General features: G+C 44.3%; 1 protein-coding gene across 1 annotated transcript in view; it reads left to right on the top strand.

The window, feature by feature from the left end:
* The window catches only part of exoc4 (exocyst complex component 4), a 617,734-nt gene that overhangs the window by 137,997 nt on the left and 458,221 nt on the right, over window positions 1–21,516 (top strand). The window contains exons 7-8 of the mRNA XM_070897190.1: window positions 6,773–6,918; window positions 16,365–16,453. Of these exons, the coding sequence (XP_070753291.1) occupies window positions 6,773–6,918; window positions 16,365–16,453 (235 nt within the window). The remainder of the gene's footprint in view (window positions 1–6,772; window positions 6,919–16,364; window positions 16,454–21,516) is intronic.

A 21,516-nucleotide genomic window follows, 5' to 3' on the forward strand; every position in this document is an offset into this window, starting at 1 on the left:
CTAAATAAACTTGAGGTCATCCGAAACTCGGCTACCTGTGTCCTAACTCACACCAAGTCCCGCTCCCCCATCACTCCTGTGCTTGTTGACCGACACTGGCTCCCAGTTAAGCAACGCCTCGATTTCAAAATTCTCATCCTTGTTTTCAAATCTCTCCATGGCCTTGCCCCTCCCTATCTTTGTAATCTCCTACAGCCCCTTCAAGATATTTGCACTCCCCTAATTCTATGCTCTTGAGCATCCCTGATTATAATCATTCAACCACAGGTAGCCGTGCCTTCTGTTACCTTGGGCCTGAAGCTCTGGAATTCCCTGCCGAAACCGCTCCGCCTCTCTACCTCCCTTTCCTCCTTTAAGACGCTCCTTAAAACCTAACTCTTTGACCAAGCTTTTGGTCATTTGCCCTAATTTCCACGAATGTGGCTCGGGGTATCAAATTTTTTCTCAATAGTCCTGTGAAGCGCCTTGGTACATTTTACTATGTTAAAGGCACTAATTAAATGCAAGTTTTGTTGTTGTTACTGTCGAAGAAGTCTTGATGAGTTGCTGTAGTGCATCTTGTAGATGATAGCCACTGCAGCCATGGTACGCTGGTGGTGGAGGGAGTGAATGTTTCAGGTGGTGGATGAAGTGCCAATCAAGTTGGCTGCTTTGTCATGGATGGTGTTGAGCTCCTTGTGTTGTTGGGGCTGCACTCACCCAGGCAAGTGGAGAATATTCCATCACACTCCTTACTTGTGCCTTGTAGATGGTGGAAAGGCTTTGGAGATCGGGAGGTGGGTCACTCGCCACAGAATACCCAGCCTCTGACCTCGTGCAGCCACAGCCACATGGCTGGTCCAATTCAGTTTCTGGTGAATGGTGACTCCCCAGGGTGTTGATGGTGGGGGATTCGGCGATGGTAATCCCATTGAATGTCAAGGGGCAATGGCTCGATACTTCCTTGTTGGATATGGTCATTGCTTGGTACTTGTGTTGTGCAAATATTATTTGCCATGTCTTGCTGTGCATGCAGGCTTCCTTAGCTGAGGATTTGTGAATGGGACTGAACACACTGCAATCATCAGCGAACTTCCCCACTTCTGACATGATGGAGGGAAGATCATTGGTGAAGCAGCTGAAGACTGTTGGGCCTCGGACACTGCCCTGAGGAACTTCTGCACTGATGTCCTGGGGCTGTGATGATTGACCCCCAACCACCACATACATCTTTCTTTGTGCTAGGTATGACTTCAGCCAGTGGAGAGATTTCCTCCTGATATCCTTCTGGGGCCAGGGTTTAAATTGAACCCATCCTGATGAGATCAAAGTATTGCATTACGTGGAAAAGAAGGTACTGTGGTATCTTTTAACGTGGTGACTGGAGTAAATCTTTGAATTGTTGGACAAGGTTACCGAGGTCCATTGGAATCTCGGACTCAGTACTGGAAATTGAAGTAATTGTTGGGATCACACTCCTTGCCCTCGCGCCACAGTCATTACTTCAATATTTTAGTCTGTAAATGTGATGACTATTTGATCAAACTGATATATTTGTCTCCCTGCACCCACCCTGTACCAAGAAAAGGCCTGTTGTTGGATAAACTGATTTTCATCACATTACATTCAGCTCACAACGTATGCGTATGCACCGTTAAAAATAATTTTTATGGCACTTGTTTGGTACTTGGGAAGCAGCGTGTTTTTTTACAACTCTTTGGTTTTAAGTGAAAGAATTATAAATTTGCAATCATTTGAACTTTATTGAGAACAAATAGATCCTTCAGTAGGACTAAACTGCATCTTTTAGGATTGGCAAATAAGATGGTTGATAGGACATGGAGGAACACAACCAGCCTTTAAGGGATTAAAGACAAAAAGAAAGGAGATGACTAAATATTGAAGAATTAGAGATAAAGCAGTCTTGGCCCATGTTGCTTTCAAGCTGATGTAGTGCTTTCTTTCCTTGCATTGCCCAGGCAAATTCGCGTGCAATTTTCAAACCCTGGGTGCCACAGGCTCATAGCAACAAGAAAGATCCCGTTATAACCATGACTTGCTGGCCACCGATGTGAAATCATCCAGTGAGTTTACCTTGCTGACTGCATGAGAGCCTAGCATAGGGAGCAATTGAAAATACATTTATGATGATATCTGGGCTTATTTACACCATGGCTGATGGGATGAAAGCAGTAGATCTGCAGTCAGATTCATTTGAGTCGAGTAAAAGCACCTTCAGCCTGATTTTTTTTTTTTAAAACACAAATGAGGAATATTTTCCACTATTCAGTTAATTGCATTTTGGGATATGCTTGAATCTTTTTTTACAATCAACTTCTTGGTTTAATTTTCTATCTCCATTTCAATTGGTAGAGGTAATAGGTTTGTATCAAAGCAGGTCTTGTAATTATATGTATTCTGGTCACATTTGATAAGCCATTCTGGAGAACATCACGGGAGCTCAATCTTGTCATCACACCCTGCCCTGCTTTGACCCTTGGGTTTATTTTTATCTGCTGAGAAGATGGATTCCAGGTGACCACTGAAATTTCCAAGCCGATACTTATTAATCAAATAGCATTTTATAAGGAAATTTGATTACTTGCACAAAAGTTCATGGTTTCCTGTAGAAGCAATTAAGCATATGTGACTATCTCAGTGGTCATTGCCATTTCATTAAATGTAGGGTCACAGGTTTTCCAAGATATCAGCAAGCTGTCATGAACCATAAAGAGTACTGACTGCAAAGCAATATTCACGTGAGTGTGAGTACAGCAATTGGTCAAAGAATATGAAAGCTGACGCACAATATTTTTAGTTCCGGCTTTGTCTCAAAATCTCTAAAAATTGATCCTAGAATGGAGTCACTTTGGAGCCTCTGTTACTGGACTAATTCTCTGAAATCCTGCTGAGTCATCGCACTGCCTGGTTTGGTACTGTGCCAGGCAGCTGAGGAAAGCCTCAGATTTGATCCCTGGCATGTCGGAGTTGGTTGATTTCAGCTGGCGAATAATGGGGCACTGCAGTGTGTCACACTTATCGTCCAAGATTTCTGTTGGCCCCTCAATGGCCCTTCATAAAAATACGTGTCTGTGTCACCATTGAGTGATCACCTGTGATGGCTTTCATTATGGAATAGCTTACAACAATTCTCCTAACTCAACTATGAAGGAATACAGCTTGGGAAAGGTGCCAGAGGGTTACCAGCAACCATGAGACCACAACATGAGTGTGCATTTTGGGGAAAAGTAATTAGAATCCCTTTGGATCTTTGCATGAAGAAATAAGTTGTTTCCTTTCATTGGCAGCTGCTACATTTCTTCCAAGCGGTACCAGACCGAGACGCGGACGATGAATGGCGGGATCAGTTACTATCGTAACTACTTCTCCTCCTTCTTAGGCGGTCCCTCGTATCGAGGATGACTTGGTTCCACCAAAAAGGGATGAGTTCACAGGTGTTTTAATGAAGGACCTGATATTCCAGGTCCTGAACTACATCCTTGAAGGGTGGAAGATGCCTGTGCTTGGATTTTTTTAATGTCTGGTGGCCGTTGCACACCAGTCACCACATGGGCTTGACAGAGCTAGTTGTTAGTCCAGTGACAAGGATTAACCAAGACGACTGGAGACCTCTGCTGCATGAACCTTGTGTGCACATATATCGCAGTGTGGGCTGACCCGTGCTGCCCCTGGGCCCTCACCTCTTCTCGGCCCCGAGCTCGCACCTCTCCTGGGCCCCGATCACGTTGCTCTGCAATCTCTCGTCGGTCGCTCTTTCGCCCCAACCGCGCCACTCCTGCTGTACCTGCCCACGCTCCAATCAACGACCTGGATTATGCTGACGTCCAATCCAGTCGCTCTCTTCACAGTCGTTGCCTGCCCGACCTGTTGCAGATGGTTCCTCGCAGGTCGGGGCCTCGCTGAATAACAGATGCATCAAAGTGATGTTCCTATTCAGGGTGGAGCAGAGAAAAGACCTGTTTGTGCTGATTCCCTAATTTCCATCGCTGGAGCTTCACCAGTATACATAACTGGTTATTGTGGCCGTGAAAAGGTCATGGATTTCAAGCTTAGTACCTCGTGTATTCTTGCGGTGTAGGAATTTGTCAGAGTGATGCTCAAATTTACTGGAGGCTTTTGGTTCTCTCTGACTATCTTGTTGATATCTGCAATTCGAGAGCACACATATACACCAATTCCGTATGCTGTGCTGGTAATTAACATGCGACACAATGCAATAAAGCCTCACAAAGTGCCTATATATTGCTGTGATCTGCCTTACTCTTCGACTAGATTAGGATTCAGCTTGGGTATGGCGAGACAGTAACCTTTGCAGTGCTAATTGTTATAAAATTATATTGTAACATATATTGTGCAATGTTCGAGAATTTCATATCCACGTTTCACTGCCAAAATGCTGACCCTCATAATAATTAAAAAGAAATATAGCCACTGTGCCTGTGACATTGCACCATGAAGCTGAGGGAGCGGAATTGTTTTTGCTTTTTTTAAAAAAAACACTTGGAAACAGTTTGATTTTGAAACCACTCAATTGGGCAAGGCCTAAATTTCACCAAAACAAAAACACTCCCAGAGGGGTAGTGGGTAGCTGCCCTGGAGGCATATTTGAAATTGGATGCGTCATGGGCACTGACGCATGTTTCACCATTCCATGGTGTATTTAATGTTCTTAGCATTTCTTTGAGTGGCCTTCAAGCAAGACATGGATCCAGGATTGTCCCTTCGTAAAAAGTTAATGAATGTTACTGATCTAGATCATGAACATAGCTACCATTTTCTTGAGGACTTCCACATTTTATGTTGTTTGACCCGTTTTCCCCTCCAACATCTCTGCCTCAGTAATTTCATGCTCCGTGTCATGTTAATGTACAGCTGGCAAAAGAGTAAGTATGGATCATTGCTGAAAATTACAAGAGAACAGTTATTTATTGGCACATCATGTAGAAAATTGGCAAAAAATGCCTGGACAGTTATGGCATACATATTTTACCCTTCAAGGCAACATAAGGGGCCCAAGTTTCGAGCCAGGCCGAGAACGGCGCAGTCCCGACCTGGACACCCGTTTTTTGCGCCACAAAGTGCGCCTAAAAAAAACCCTCCAGATTCTCCACCTTCCTGCAGGTCCTCTGGCCCTCGGCGCGACGCAGCAGGAGCTGTAAGGGGCGGAGCCAGGTCCCTGCGCTGAAAACAGTGCCGGGACCTCTGCACGTGGGCGCGCAAGTGCAGTAGCTCCAGGCGCCCAAAACTGTGTGGGAGGGGCCTGAAGCACGCAGCCCCTCGCCCTGGCCGAATGGCCTCACTGGGGCTGCGTGAATAAGGCTCCTCCCATGGCCAGCTCCTGTTTCCTTCCGACCCGACTCGACTCCCACTTCCCGCCCCCCCGCCTCCAGACCGGACCCGACACTGACACCTGCTCCTGCCCCCAGACCTGACCTGACTCCCGCTCCCCCCCACCCCCCAGGACTGGATCCGACCTGACCTCCCTCTCCCTCCCTCCCCGAACCGAACCGACCTGTAAATCTGGTGCTGGGGACGGGCCCGGCCCGTTCAGCCTCCCTTCCCCTTCTCCTTCTCCCCCATCTCCTTCCACCCCCCCCATCTCCTTCCACCCCCCCCCATCTCCTTCCACCCCCCCCATCTCCTTCCACCCCCCCCCATCTCCTTCCACCCCCCCCATCTCCTTCCACCCCCCCCATCTCCTTCCACCCCCCCATCTCCTTCCACCCCCCCCATCTCCTTCCCCCGCCCATCTCCTTCCCCCCATCTCCTTCCCCCCATCTCCTTCCCCCCATCTCCTTCCCCCCATCTCCTTCCCCCCCATCTCCTTCCCCCCCATCTCCTTTCCCCCCTTCTCCCCTTTATCCCCTTCTCCTCCCCCTTCTCCCCCTTCCCTCCCTCTGCTCCCCCCCTCTCTCCCTCTACCCCCCTCCTCCCCCTCCCCTCGCTGTCAGAAACACAGACACTGACAGACAGAGAATGAGAGACACACACAGACAGACAGAGAGATAGAGACACTGACAGAGACACACTTGGTGGGGGGGGGGCATCCCAACACGCTGTTGGAGGGCTCCCGGTGCTGCAGTCGGTAAGTAGAAAATGTTTTATTTATTGATTTTAAAAAAAAATTATTTCTTATAAATTTTTTTGATTGATTTGTTGGTTGATTTATTGATGTATTTATCATTTATTATTGATGATGGCTCTTTATTTGTAAAACTGAAGTGTTTAATGTTTGTAAACTTCCCTTTTAAACCCCCCCCCCCCCCCCCACCATTCCCTACGCCTGATTTGTAACCTACGCCTGATTTTCTAAAGTGTAGACAAGGTTTTTTCGAGTTTACAAAAATCTTCACTGACTCCATTCTAAGTTAGTTTGGAGTAAGTTTTCACTGACGAAACTTTGAAAACAGGCGTAAGTGGCCGGACACGCCCCCTTTTGAAAAAAAAAATTCTGTTCCAAAGTGAAACTGTTCTAACTGACTAGAACTGGAGCAAACTAAATGACGAGAATTCCGATTTCTAAGATATTCCGTTCTATACCAGTTGCTGCTAAAAATCAGGAGCAAATCATGTGGAAACTTGGGGCCAAGGGGTGTGTGTTTGTGTGTGTATGTTTGCGTCTTTGTGCTTAGAAAGCTGCATGTGTGCCAGGATGTTCACGAAAGAGACTAAAAATGACAGGAGTGATGACTTGTTGCAGAAGGATATCTTGTAAAGTTAACAATGTGCCTGTTTTCTGCAATACTTCATTTTTAATGTTTTGTCCTTACAGATGCTGTTGACAGACTACTTAGATGTGAAGAACACTCGAACTGCCTCCGAACCTTCATCACAGCTCAGCTATGCCAGCTCTGGGAGTGATTTTGCAGCATTCTTTGCCAAAAAGAGACCTCAGAGACCCAAAATGTCTCTCTTCAAGTAAGAATCACACAGCCCATTTTTTTTGACTTGTTATTTTTTTTAGAAGATAAATTGTTATACCTTCTTAATACTATTTTAGTTTCAAAAGAAAAATTATTTGGTTCCTTTTCCGTCAGTGAATATGAGCTTTCTGTGACATTTGAAATTCGTTGTTTTGATGTGCTAGTGTTGGGAATAGTGAGTCAGACTAACCAAGTCCTTGGAAACTGCTTTCCATTTGGAAAAAATGAGAGCAGAATCAATGATAGCCACAGAGAAGCCTGTAAACCATTATGTTCCTCTTAATTAAAGGAGGATATTGTGGAAATGGGACGACAGCAGTGAAGGGGTTGTGGCAAAAAAACTTAAAAATGTGGGTTATCTGATTTTTTTTTTTTAAACCTGCACATTTTTAACTGGCATTAACGTACTCAAGGATGGGAACAAAAAAGATAACTGAAAGCATCTGGTTCAATAGTTTAGCTGCCATGATGCTCATTTCACAGAGTTGCATTTTATCTTTGGAAACAATGATTCTGAAATCTTGCCATTGCAAAGGGCTTTGTTGTTGTGGACAATGTTAGCATTCTGCAGAGAACAAAAGGCAGACAGCTTACGAAATTGTTTGTTGTTGGAAAAACTTCAGGTTTAAAAACAACACTAAACAGATTAGCAATGGACTGCACCATGTATCTCCGTGTTATGCCATTGCTTGCTTGGCACCACTACAGAAAATTAGAGTAACTGGGCCCAAATTTCCCCATGATTTGCACTGTTTTTTTTTGTGTAACTTGATTTTTCTGATAATATCTTTTTAGTTGCAAATATGGCCATTGAATTTGCACCAGTGTAAGTGAGTTAAGTTTTTTGTTAGGTCAGTTTTTTTTTTCGAAAGGGGGCATTCGCAGCCACTGACACCATTTATGCCAATTTGGCCAGAAAAAAGTTGTACTAAACTAACTTAGGGCGGTGTATGTGTCCACTTTTGTCCACACAGAAAGACCTTACTTACAGTTAAGGAATCGACGCAAGTAACAACATTTGAAGCACCACCAAGCACCAAACAAAGCACAAAAAGTAATAAGCAATTCATTAACAAATAAAATAGAAGGAACCCTGCCCCTAAAGCACCAAGACCAAAGTAATAAGCAATCAATAAATAACGTAATAAAATAGAAGGAACCCTGCACCTAAAGCACCAAAATCAATCAGTAAATAACAAATAAAAAATGGAAGTCCTACCTTAGGGAACGCATCGGGCCACCAATGAGGGAGCCCATTCGGCCAGGGCTAGGTTCGGCATGCTTCAGCCCCTCCCCCACTGCCTGCAGCGTGCGTTTGCAGAAACGGCCTGCCAGGAGCTGCTGCACATGCGCGCAGACTCTAGCGCGCATGTGCGGAGGTCCTGGCACTATTTTCAGCGCCGGGACCGAGCTCTGCCCCCCTCTCTTTGTTCTGCACCACGCCAACTCCACAGACAGCCCGAGAATCGGCCATGATCGCAAGGATTTTTTTTGGTGCTGCTTCTGATCTAAAATGTCGGCGGGGGGCTCGGAGGTGCGCCGAAAAAAATAGAGGGCCAAATTTGGGCCCTTTACTCCTCGTGGAGTCTACTCATGGACCAAGACGCCGTAAGGCAAAAACTCGGAGTAGATTATATTATATGTTCTCCGCATTGTTGTCCAGATCAAACAATTCAGCATCTTCAGTGTAGCTGCTCTCCCAACTGGCCATAACATTTTGGTTATCGAGCTCCTGCTTCAGATTTGACACTGAATTGTATAATCCATGTGCAGAGGCGATGAATTGGTTTCGATAAACAAATGGCCTGGTGGCCAATTTGATTGTGTAGTTGTGAGCAGTGTGTTATCTGGGATTAAGGTTCAGAACCCTTAATATTCAGAGTGTTGATACTTGATCTTAATGAGGGTGTTTTGTTTTTTAAATAGTATGTTCAAGTTTATAGGCATGAAGAAAAAGATGAAATTCAGAGAGACCTGCAGAGGTGGGCAGGAATATGGGATCTGGAATTGAGAAATGCGAGGGGAGATATTGTGAAATAATGTACATCAAAAAACTTTTGGGGGTGACAGTTCTCCAATTATCACTGCAGTATAAGGTAATGGCTGCGAGGTAGACTGTGAGTGAACTGTAGCCAAGTACTGGTCGAAGTGATACTGGAATTCTATAAAGAATCAGTGAGACTGCATCTGAAGTGCAGTATTCCATTTTTATTCTTGTCATCAGTAATATAATGTTCAGACACAACACTGAAGTTAATTTCACGGTGTAGCTTCAGTAATAATGAAAGGAGTTGAAAAGATGGAAGTCGAGAGGAATTTTGTGGGACATTGAAATAATAACATTTGGAAACATGCTTGTGATCTAAGGAAATGACGGCTCAATATAATTTAAAGCCCAACAACTTGATTGTGTTATGAAACCGAGCACAGCCAGTGTGGATTGGATTAGTGGATCCAGAAGTGAGTTGGAGAGAGTCCCGAATCAGCAAGGAGTAAAGGAAGTATGAAAAATGGACAGTACACGTCCTTAGATGAATGGCTGAATGTTGGTTCAGAGAAGGAGCAGAATCGCTTTGGTAACAGTCGATTTTCTCTTTGGGATTGATGCACAAATCATCTCACTAGAGGCTTGTTACAGCAGTGGTGTTTTGGATGAATTTTCTATCGACAAGGGAGCCAAATAAATTACATATTGTAACTAGTGCGTATTATAGCGAGGGACCTATGCATAAAACTGGTTTCGAAAGGGCCCTTGGGTGTTGATATAAACAATGGTTATTGTTGAGTTGATGCTTAAAACAATCTTGCAAGTTTCTGAAAGCTCAAGTGTGCAATAAAAATATTATTTTTGATTCTTCCAAGTGATCTGTCAAATCAAAAAGCACCAAGTTATTAACAGTCAACATATTTTACACACCATGGATGAAATTTTCAAGAACAGAGTTATAATTTTTGAGATGCTTGAAACCAAAGTCAATTCGAAAAACATCCTGCAAATGCCAGTAATCTGACATAAGAAACGGAAAAGCTGGAAATGCCCAACAGTCCTGTCGACATCCAAAAAGAGGAAAGACCAATTAATGCAAGAGCAAAATACTGCAAATGCTGGAAATCTGAAATAAAAACAGAAAATGCTGGAATACTCAGCAGGTCAGGCAACATCTGTGAAAAGAGAAAGAGAGTTAACGTTTCAGGTCGATGACCTTTCATCTGAACAAGCAAAAGATAGAGATGTAACCGATTTTAAGCAAGTACCGAGGCAGAGAAGGAGGGAGGGAAGTAAAGAACAAGAGAAGGCATGTGACAGGGTGGAAGGCTGGAAAGATGAAATTACAGAATTTCGGAGCTTGAGCAGCGGTGCATCCGTGAGGCTGAGAGCTTTATGGATAGCACGTTTCAGGAGGTGGTCACCCTGCAGATAAGAGTGTGCAGGCAGAGAGGGAATGGGTGACCGCCAGACAGAAAAGGAGGACCAGGCAGATAGTGCAGGAGTCTCCTGAGTGCATCTCGCTCTCCAACTAGTATTCAGTTGGGGAGTACAGCCAGAGTCAAGTCCGTGGCACCACAGGTGGCTCAGCTGTACAAGGAGGGGGAAGGAATGGGAGAGCAATAATGTTAGGGGATTCAGTAGTCAGTAGAGCAGACAGGCATATCTGCGGCCGCAGATGTGATCCAGGATGGTATGTTGCCTCCCTGGTGCCAGGGTCAAGGATATCACTGAGCAGATTCAGAACATTCTGAGGCGGGGGGCAGGGTGAGCAGCCAAAGATTGTGGTCCATATTGCCTGCTGCCTTCCCTAAGGTCGGACTTCTATTTTTTATTTGGTATTTATTGATTGATTACTTATTACTTTGGTCTTGGTGCTTTAGGTGCAGGGTTCCTTCTATTTTTTATTAATTAATTGCTTATTACTTTTTGTGCTTTGTTTTGTGCGTTGTAAGTCTTGGTGCTAGGTGCAGGTCCTCTCAGCTTCCTTGTATTTTTTATTTGTTATTGAATGCTTATTTTTGTGCTTTAAGTGCTTGGTGCTTTAAATGTATTTGTGCTTCTTTAATGTTGTTGTGAAGGTGTTAACTGCTTTGCAAGGTCCTCTCACTTCCCTTCCACCACTTTCCCCCCCCCCCACCCCCACCCCCACCCTTCCATCTCTGGCTCCCTGCGTTGATTTCTTAGTTCACCGCAAGGTTTTTTTGTGCGGACACAAGTAGCTACATACGCTGGCCTAAGTTAGTTTGGAGTAACTTTTAGCTGTCTAAACTTGCTTAAATGGCCAAAACAGGTGTAAGTGGCTGGTAATGCCCCCTTTTGGAGAAAAAAACGAAACTTTGAAAAAAAACCTAACTAACTAACTCGCTTGCACTGGAACAAATTAAATGGTCAGAATTGCGATTTTTAAGATGCTCAAAAAAAATCTAGTTGCTCCAAAAAAAACGCAGCAATTCCTGGGGAAGCTTGGGCCCAGAAGAATGACTACAGTTAAGAAATAATACAGGTGCTATTGCACTACTGGGTGTATTCTATAGACCACCAAATAGTGGAAAAGATATGGAGGAGCAAATTTGCAGGGAAATTACAGGGACGTGCAAGAAATGGTGTAGTAATAATGGGGGACGTCAACTATCCTAATATCGACTGGGATCGTAATAGTGTAAAGATCAGAGAAGGGGAAGAATTTCTCAAGTGTGTTCTGGAGAACTTTATCGATCTGTATGTTTCCGGCTGGCCAGGGAAGAGGCATTGCCGGATCTGGTTCTGGGCTATGACGTAGATCAAGTGGAGCAAGTGTCAGTCGGTGAACATTGAGGAAACAGTGATCATTGTATCGTAAAGTTTAGATTAGCTATGGAAAAGGACAGGGAGCAATCTAGAGTAAAACTGTTAACTGGGTGAAGGCCAATTTCAGTGCCACAAGAACAGATCTGGCCCGAGTAAATTGGAATCAAAGATTGGCAGGCAAAACTGTCATGGAATAATGGGCTGCCTTTAATGAGAAAAGAGTTTGGGTAGAGTCGAGGGACATTCCCACGAGGGGGAAAGGTAGGGCAACGAAAATCAGAGATCCCTCGATTACGAAACAGATAGAGTATATGATGAAGCAGCAAAAGAGCGTGTATGACAGATGTATGACAGATATATAAATATATCTCAAGATCAGAGAAGTGAAAAAGAAATAAGAGGGGCAAAGAGAGGGAATGAGAATAGAATGGCAGGCAACATAAAAGGTCATCCAAAAGTATTCTTTCGGCATATAAGCTGCAAAAGGGTCGCAAGAGGAGGGGTTGGGCCGACTAGGGACCAAAATGGAGGCAGAGGATATAGCTGAGGTACAAAACAAGTACTTTGCATCTGCTTTCACCAAGGAAGAAGATGCTACCATAGACATAGTGAAGGAGGAGGTAGTGGAGACATTTGATAGGATAAAAATTGATAAAGATGAAGTATTAGTAAGGCTGGCTGTCATTAAAGTAGATAAATTCACCAGGAGTGGATGGGATGCCTCCTCGGATGCTGGGGGAATTGAGGGCGGAAATCGCGGAGATATTGGTGGTGATAGTCCAATCCTGCATAGATACGGAGGTGGTGTCAGAGGACTGGATAATTGCAAATATTACACCATTGTTCAAAAAAGATGTAAAGATAAACCCAATAGCTACAGGCCAGTCAGTTTAACCTTGGTAGTGGGGAAACTTTTAGAAACCGTAATCAGGGACAAAAGTAATAGTCATTTGGATAGGGGCGGATTAATTAAGGAAAGTCAGCACAGATTTCTTAAAGGAATATCGTGTTTAACCAACTTGATCGAGTTTTTTGATGAGGTAACAGAGAGGATTGATGAGGGTAATGCGGTTGATGTAGTGCACATGGATTTCAAAAGGCATTGGAGAAAGTGCTGCATAATAGGCTTGCCAGCAAAATTGAAGCACATGGAATAAAATGGACAGTGGCCAAATGATACAAAATTGGCAAAGTGTCAGAAAACAGAGAGTGGTGGGGAACAGTTGTTTTTCGAACTGGAGGTAGGTATCCAGTGGTGTTCCCCAGGGTCGGTTCGAGGACCACTGCTTTTCTTGATATATATTGGATGTGGGTGTACAGGGCACAATTTCAAAATTTGCAGATGACACAAAACTTGGAAGTATAATCTTCTTCTTTCGTATGGGAGTAGCAAAGCAAATCAAATGTCAATATCTAAATTAGATGTCCAGGCCAAAGCTTCTGGTGTCACAGCGTGGATATCTTGTAGGCTGCCTGCGAATTTTCTCGGAGTTCAAAGTTCAATGATTTGCTCCAGGGTATGATTAGGAGCTCCACAGTTGCATGATGTGGATACTTTAATCTTCCACCTATGGGAAAGGTGGCAGCATCTATCATGACCAGTTCTGATTTGATTGATGGTTGTCCACTGTTTGCGAGGAAGGTTTGATCCTTCAGGTTGTACTGTGGTATCCTCGATAAAGAATCCATTCCGTATGTTGTAGTTCTTCCTTGCATTTCGTCATCGGTCATCAAGGCTGAGGGGAGATTGCTGAAGTGCTTTGGCATGTCTTTGCTGGTGTCGTGGTTGTATGGGCTGAGAAGAGATTTGATAGAGCTGTTCAAAATCATGAAGGATTTAGATCAAGTAAAGAAAGAGAAACTGTTTCCAATCCCAGCTTCTCCACTCCATCCACGAAAACTGTAATCCCTCATCCCAGGAACCATTCAAGTAAATCTGTTCTGTACCCTCTCCAAAGCCTTCATGCCCTTTTTAAAGTGCGGTGCCCAGTATTAGACACAATATTCTTGCTAGGGCTGAAGAAAATTTAGATTTGGAGACATTGGGAGACCAGGAGCCAATATCGGCCAGGGAGGACAGGATTGATGGGTGGTGGAGGTGCAGCAAATGAGGGTATGGGGCCCAGAAGAGCCGAGGGCACAGGGACAGCACGGACCAGCCCACACTGCGATATGTGTGCGCACTAGGTCTGTGCAGCAGAGCTGGTCTCCAGTCGTCCTGGTTAAACCTTGCCACTGTATAAAGGCCTAGCTCTGTCGAGCCCATGTGGTGGCTGGTGTGCAACGGTCACCACACGTTAAAAAAAATCCACGCACAGGCATCTTCCACCACGTCAATTGGAGTTCAGGACTGGAACATCGGGTCCTTCATTGAAACATCTGTGAACCCATGTGGAAGCATGTCATCCTCGTTCGAAGGACCGCCTATGAGTGGTTGTATTCTCTGGAGACTGCATATTTGTGGTGTTGGTGTGGTGGTGCGATGTTCGCAAGCATGGGCAACTAAGTTGTTGGTGTCGATAAAAGTGTACCGGTGATAATTCTCAGAGTTCAGCTGGACATCAATGGATATCGTGAACAGTGAGGAGGAGAGCGATAGACTACAAGAAGGCAGAGACAGGCTGGTGGAATGGGCGGACACGTGGCAGATGAAATTTAATGCAGAAAAGTGTGAAGTGATGCATTTTGGGAGAAAGAATGAGGAGAGGACATATGAACTAAATGGTACAATCCTAAACGGGTGAACGAACAGAGAGACATAAGAACACAAGAATTAGGAACAGGAGTAGGCCATCGAGCCCCTCGAGCCTGCTCCGCCATTCAACAAGATCATGGCTGATCTGGCCGTGGACTCGGCTCCACTTACCCGCCCGCTCCCCATAACACTTAATTACCTTTTTGGTTAAAAATCTATCTATCTGTGACTTGAATACATTCAATGAGCTAGCCTCAACTGCTTCCTTGGGCAGAGAATTCCACAGATTCACAACCCTCTGGGAGAAGAAATTCCTTCTCAACTCGGTTTTAAATTGGCTCCCCTCTATTTTGAGTTGTGCCCCCTAGTTCTAGTCTCCCCGACCAGTGGAAACAACCTCTCTGCCTCTATCTTGTCTATCCCTTTCATTATTTTAAATGTTTCTAGAAGATCACCCCTCATCCTTCTGAACTCTAACGAGACCTGGGGTTTTGTGTGCATAAATCGTTGAAGGTGGCAGGGCAGGTTGAGAAAGCAGTTAAAAAGGCTTGCGTGATCCTGGGCTTCATTAATAGAGGTATCGAGTCCAAAAGTGTGGAAATTATGATGAACCCATATAAAACACTGGCTCGACCCCAATTGTAGTACTGTGTCCAATTCTGGGCACTACTCTTCAGGGAGGAGGTGCAGAAAAGATTTACGAGAACGATTCCAGGACTGAGGGACTTCAGTTACGTTGATAGACTAGAGAAGCTAGTGTTGTTCTCCTTGGAGCAGAGAAGATTGAGAGGAGATTTGATAGACAATTTACAGCCTTCCAGGCTCAATATTTCGGATCATAATGACTGCTCCCATTTTTTCAGACAGCAGCTGCTGGTAATGATTCTGCTTTTGTCAATTTCAGCTCCTCAAGAACCATCTTTTGTTTTTTCTATTGTCTCATTACTGCGCCCTTTTACCTTGAGTTCGATCATAGAGTCATAGAATGGTTACAGCACGGAAGAAGGCCATTCGACCCATCGAGCCTGTGCTGACTCTCGGCTAGTCCCACGCCCCTGCCCTTTCCCCATAGCCCTGCAATTTCTTTTCCTTCAGATACTTATCCAACTCCCTTTTGAAAGATAAAATTGAGTCTCCCTCCATCACCCTTTCAGGCTGTGAATTGCAGATCTTAACCATTTGCTGCGTAAAAATGATTTTTCTTACATCGCCTTTGTTTTTTTTTGCCAACTACCTTAAATTTGTGTCCTCTGGTTCTCGACCCCTCATGATTCTCAAAATGATGAGAAGTCTGGACAGAGTAGATAGGGAGAAACTGTTCCTAGTTTAACATAGTTTACTGCCCATTCGGATACTTCGCTATAGAGGCTTGCAGCACAGAAAGAGGCCATTTGGCCCACCATGTCTGTGCCGACTGCTTTGCCATGGGTCGGTATCAACCAGCATCCAAATCATCATTGGCAGGTCTTGTCCACGACGTGGTTTGCTTGGCACTTCGCCAGACCAATTCAACACTCATCCCAATGTCCTACGCTCTTCCCATGGCCCTTTATCTTCCTCTGCTTCAAATATTTATTCACTTTTTTCTCAAAAGATGCAATGTCCTCTGCCCTGACTACAACCTGTGGCAGAACAATCCAACAACTCTTTCTGCTGACCTCGATCCTCAATTTAAACTGATGAAAATGACATACTCTGCCTTAGTTCCCTCTATAACCCTTCATATATTTTTTAAACTTATATCAAGTCTCTTAGCCTTCTCTGTTCTTATGAAAATATTTTCGATTACAAGTCTTCACATATCTAGAGTTTTTACCATTAAAAATATGCAAGTTCCACCACATAAACCTGTTGAGGTGCAACATTTCAGTTTTAAATACAAAATTAATACTGATTATTTGGCATAAATTCAAAGGAATTAAACATATTGTGTAGAGAATGTCCTTTAACAGGGTTTGTGCATTTGCAGGTTTGAGTCATCTTCACATGCAATCAGTATGAGTGCATACCTGCGTGAGCAAAGACGGGAGCTGTACAGCAAGAGTGGCGAGCTACAAGGTAAAGTAAATTCATTCGACCTTGTATACTTGATGCATGCTGAACTGTAAACCAAGAATTCTGAAGTGTAGTGACGGCGTAAACCCCAAAATTGTTATATACTCTTTTTGTTCACTAATAGGCTTGAGGGTTATCAGTAAACTGCCTGTGTTCTGAAATGGTGTAAAGAAAAAAGACAAGTTCGCTTTTCGAGTGCAAACACTTGGTAAAACTGCATTTATCTGCATTAAATGTCATTTATCAGTCATGGGCCCATCAACAACACATCTAGATCTGACTCTCGTAGTTTTTTTGCATCCTAGATTCTAACACTTTCCACAAATCTCTGTGATACCCACAAACAAAAGGACAGTTTCCCCCTCAGATCTTCAGATCATTAATGTCAAAGGTGAAGAGCAGTGGTTCCCTGTGGGACTCCACCATAACCACCACCATTAATAATAACCCTCTTGTCTCTGAGAATGCAGCCAGTTCCTTATACAACCCAGGATCTGCTTCCAGTCCCACAGGAGTCTGTCTTCTGAAGTAGTTTATTGTGTGGAACCTTGTCAAAATCTGAAAATGTCGACCAGACTACTTTCGTCGACCAGCTGAGTAATTTGCTCAAAAAATTCAGCCAGGTTGGCGAGACCTGCTCTTCTTTTCCTGTAGCCACTTTGAGAGTTTCTAATGATCGCTTGTTAGCAACGTTCCTCTAACTGAAGTCAAGCGAATGGGCATACATAAAACTTCCCTGTTCTGACTTGGAGCCTTTTGTTCAAAATTAGTACAGCATGAGCCTCCCTCCAGTCCATGGGAATAATCCCTGACTCCTGTGAGCAGTTAAATATATAAACACGTGTCTCACTTAGCACATCTCACATTTTTGAGGATCCTGGGGTGAATGCCATCAGGTCCAGTGTTTTTTTTTTGTGCCAGCACTTTCTCCGTGGAGTTGAGTTACCCAATTGACTTGATTCAAGTCCTCTGCCATCTTTGCAAACCGAGCTCTCTTGAAATACAGAACGACCATTATATTCTCAGTTTGACTGATTAAGTTGAATTTAATCGTGTTGTGGTCACTGTTGCCCAGTTGCCCCCCACATGGCGGTCTCGTAACGCATTAGGATTACTGCTTAAAAACGAACACAAATACGAGATTTTGCTTCGATTCCTCTGTCACGCTTAATGTTCGTATCCTGTCCACAGGTCTTTGAGCTGTCTTTCCCTTAATATTAGGTGGCTCGCCAATGGACCATTGAACACCTGGGAAGTTTAAATTTTTTTTATTGAAGATCGACTGCTAAACCGAACAGTAATGGTTATAAAAGTGTTAAAATTCACTAGGTACTGCTAGTAACTGATGATTTTTGACAAATTTACACACAACTAAAGGAATGAAATGAAATTATCCCCACTTCACACAGCATGGCTTTAACTACTAAATCTTTGACCAGAACATCTTTTCCTTGGACTCTGAATTCACATGCAACCATGCACTTGCATGTGAGTACCAGAAAATAATAGTGATGCTGCTTCATCAAGTTTGTGACATCAGCAGAAGAAAAGTTGGGAATAAAAAGTTCACTTCACACATCACTGGAAACAACAGCAGTAGCTTGGATTGATAATTTGACGACTAAAATTCATGACTGTCCAATATTGAGTATTCATACATACAAATTTGGGTGTCAGCAGAACTATTTTCAAGAGAAAAAACTACTGCAGTCAGCTGATGTGCGAAGGAGAGCACAGAAAACAAGTTAAATCTCTCTGGCATTCATTATCAAGGGTTATATTTTCCTGAGTTCAGGAGAAAAAAAATTAAGTTTTTGTGGAATTTAATGATTGCCAATCAACATGGCAGGTACGTACAGTTTTCCAGCACATTTTGTGAAACTTGATTTCTGTTGCTGCGAAAAACAGAAAACGAGCCTATTATTATTTATCTTTTAATAATACCTGTACTCATTTTGCGTTTCTCACGTAGTTACATTTATCAGTTAATTGGTGCAACGAATGAAAAGTTCAGTCGTGCTGGTATGGAGGACGCAACACATGTATAAATGGCTCTACCAAGATGAGTAAATTCCTGCAAAACTAATGTCTTTAATATTCTCTGGAAAATATCTCGTTTCAAACAGAGTTTCTTTATAGAAAGAAAGAACTTGCATTTATAATAACGTCTTTCACAACCTCTGGCGCCCCTTAGCGCTTTACAGCCAATGAAGTACTTTTGAAGTGTCGTCACGCTTGTATTCTGCACACAGCAAGGTCCTACAAACAACAATGAGATAAATGACCAGATAATCTATTTTAGTAATGTTAGTTGAGGGGTCACAGTTGGCCAGGACACTGGGGAGAATGCCCATGGTCCTCTTCAAATAGTGTGATGGAATCTTTTACATCCATCTGAGAGAGAAGATGGGGCTCTGTTTCATGCCTCATCTAAAACAAAACAGTGCAGTAGTCCCTCATTACAGTTATGTTGGTGTTCAAGTTTCTAATGCTAAGTTACTGTGGGCCCAAGTTTCGGGCCGCGCCTAAAATGGCGCAGCCCGGACCTGGATGCCCGTTTTTCGCGCCAGAAAGTGCGCCAAAAAAAAACTTGCCTATTCTCCAGCTCCCTGCAGGTCCTCTGGAGCTGGGCGCGGCGCAGCACGAGCTGAAAACAGTGCCGGGACCTCTGCACATGCGCGGTACAGTGGGCGCGCAAGTGCAGTAGCTGCAGGCGCCCAAAACTGTGGGAGGGGCACGAAGCATGCAGCCCCTAGCCCTGGCCGAATGCCCTCACTGGGGCTGCGTGGATAAGACTCCTCCCCCCCGACCCGACCCCCGGCCCCCCCCCCCCCCCCGGACCTCCGCGACTGTTCCCCCCCCCCCCCCGGACCTCCCGAAATTCTCTCCCCGCCCCCCCCGGACCTCCGCGACTCTTTCCCCCACCGCCCCCCCCCCCGGACCTCTCGAAAATCTCCCCCCCCCCCCCCCCACCCCCCAGAGACCCGACGCCACCTACCTGAAAATCGAGCCCGAAGTCTTGGGACCGGCCGTTCAGCCTCTTTCTCTCCCTTCCCACCCCCGCCCCCTCTCTCCTTCCCTGCCTCCCTCCCTCCCTCCTCTCTCCTTCCCTCCTTCCCTCCCTCCCTCCTCTCTCCTTCCTTCCCTTCCTCTCTCCTCTCTCCTTCCTTCCCTCCCTCCCTCTCTCCCCTCCTCTCTTCTTCCCTTCCTCCCTCCTCTCTCCTTCCTTCCCTCCCTCCCTCTCTCCCCTCCTCTCTTCTTCCCTCCCTCCCTCCTCTCTCCTTCCTTCCCTCCTTCCCTCCCTCTCTCCCTCCCTCTGTCCCTCCCTCTCTCCCTCCCTCTGTCCCTCCTTTCTCCTTCCCTCCCTCCTCTCTCCTTCCTTTCCTCCATCCTCTCTCCTTCCCTCCCTCCATCTTCTCTCCCTTCTCCCCCTTTCCTCCCCCTCTCCTCCCCCCTTCTCCTCCTCTCTCATCCCCCCCCCTCCTCCTCCTCTCTCATCCCCCCTCCTCTCCCCCCTCCTCCTCCCCCACCCCACCCCATCCCCCTCTACCTCCCTCCTCCTTCCTCTCCCTCTCCCCCCCACCCCCTTCTCCCCCTCCCCCTCCCCCTCCCACCCCCCTTCTCCCCCTCCCCCTCCACCCCCTCCCCTCGCTGTCAAACACAGACACAGACAGAGAGTGAGAGGCGCACGCACAGACAGACAGAGAGATAGAGACACTGTCAGAGACACACTGGGGGGGCCATCCCAGCACGCTGTTGGAGGACTCCCGGTGCTGCAGTCGGTAAGTAGAAAATGTTGTATTTATTGATTTTTTTAAATTTTTTGGATTTTTTATTAATTTTTTTTGATTTATTTATTGGTTGATTTATTGATGTATTTATCATTTATTATTGATGATGTCTCTTTATTTGTAAAAACTGAAGTGTTTAATGTTTGTAAACTTCCCTTTAAACCTCCCCCCCCCCCACCCCATTCCCTACGCCTAATTTGTAACCCATGCCTGATTTTCTAAAGTGTAGACAAGGTTTTTTCGAACGTACAAAAATCTTCATTTACTCCATTCTAAGTTACTTTGGAGTAAGTTTTCACTGCCTAAACTTTGAAAACCGGTGTAAGTGGCCGGACACGCCCCCTTTTGAAAAAAAAATTCGGTTCCAAAGTGAAACTGTTCTTACAGACTAGAACTGGAGCAAACTAAATGCCGAGAATTGCAATTTCTAAGATACTCCATTCTAAACCAGTTGCTCCAAAAAAAACAGGAGCAACTTAGGCCGAAACTTGGCCCCGATGTGCTTTTGATGAGCTCTGATTCACATGTGCATAAGATTTTTTTTTTCAGTATTGTCATTTCTTGAAGTAAGATTATTAAATAAGTCACACAACTATTAATATCAAGGTTTGTTGCTTTTGCTGATTCCTAAAACTAAACATTTTTTGTAATTGATTTTTAATTAATTTGTTGTAATAGTTATTTCACAGAGATACGTTTCCTTTAGTTTTCATTAAATATTTAAAAAGTACCTCACGCTTTTGGCCTCAAATAAACGAGTAATATGAAATTATTGTGTAAAATAGCTTTTCTTGGCTGTACACCAAATGCCACGGCTGTATTCTTTTCGAGCTATTTGGATATATTTTGACATGAACAAAGTAACAAGACGTTAGATATTAGAAAATAGATCACACTTGAAATCCTGATTTTTTTTTTGTAAAATGGGTGATGACAATTGATGAACAACATTTGTAACTCACAGGTTCAGGAATGTTCTCCTTTGTCTGTTAGTATAATAAAGTCTTGCATATAGAACGCACTTCCCGTGAGTATCACACTTAGTTCCTGTCATCAGACTTGAGTGTATCCTCTGACTTGCTGTGAAACTAGTTTATCGAAGTTATTTGAAGCAGATTGATCCTCAACTAAAATTTTGTAAAACTTAAAATCTTGTCATTTTTAAGCCATGCTTTCTCAGACGCAGCACAATGCTGACATAACTCAGTATTTTGAATTGATAAACCATGTAAAGATTCACCGCCTTACAGGAATATTTAAAGTCATTTTGAGCCA

The sequence above is a fragment of the Pristiophorus japonicus genome, chromosome 13 (assembly GCF_044704955.1).
Source record: "Pristiophorus japonicus isolate sPriJap1 chromosome 13, sPriJap1.hap1, whole genome shotgun sequence".
Classification (NCBI taxonomy): domain Eukaryota; kingdom Metazoa; phylum Chordata; class Chondrichthyes; family Pristiophoridae; genus Pristiophorus; species Pristiophorus japonicus.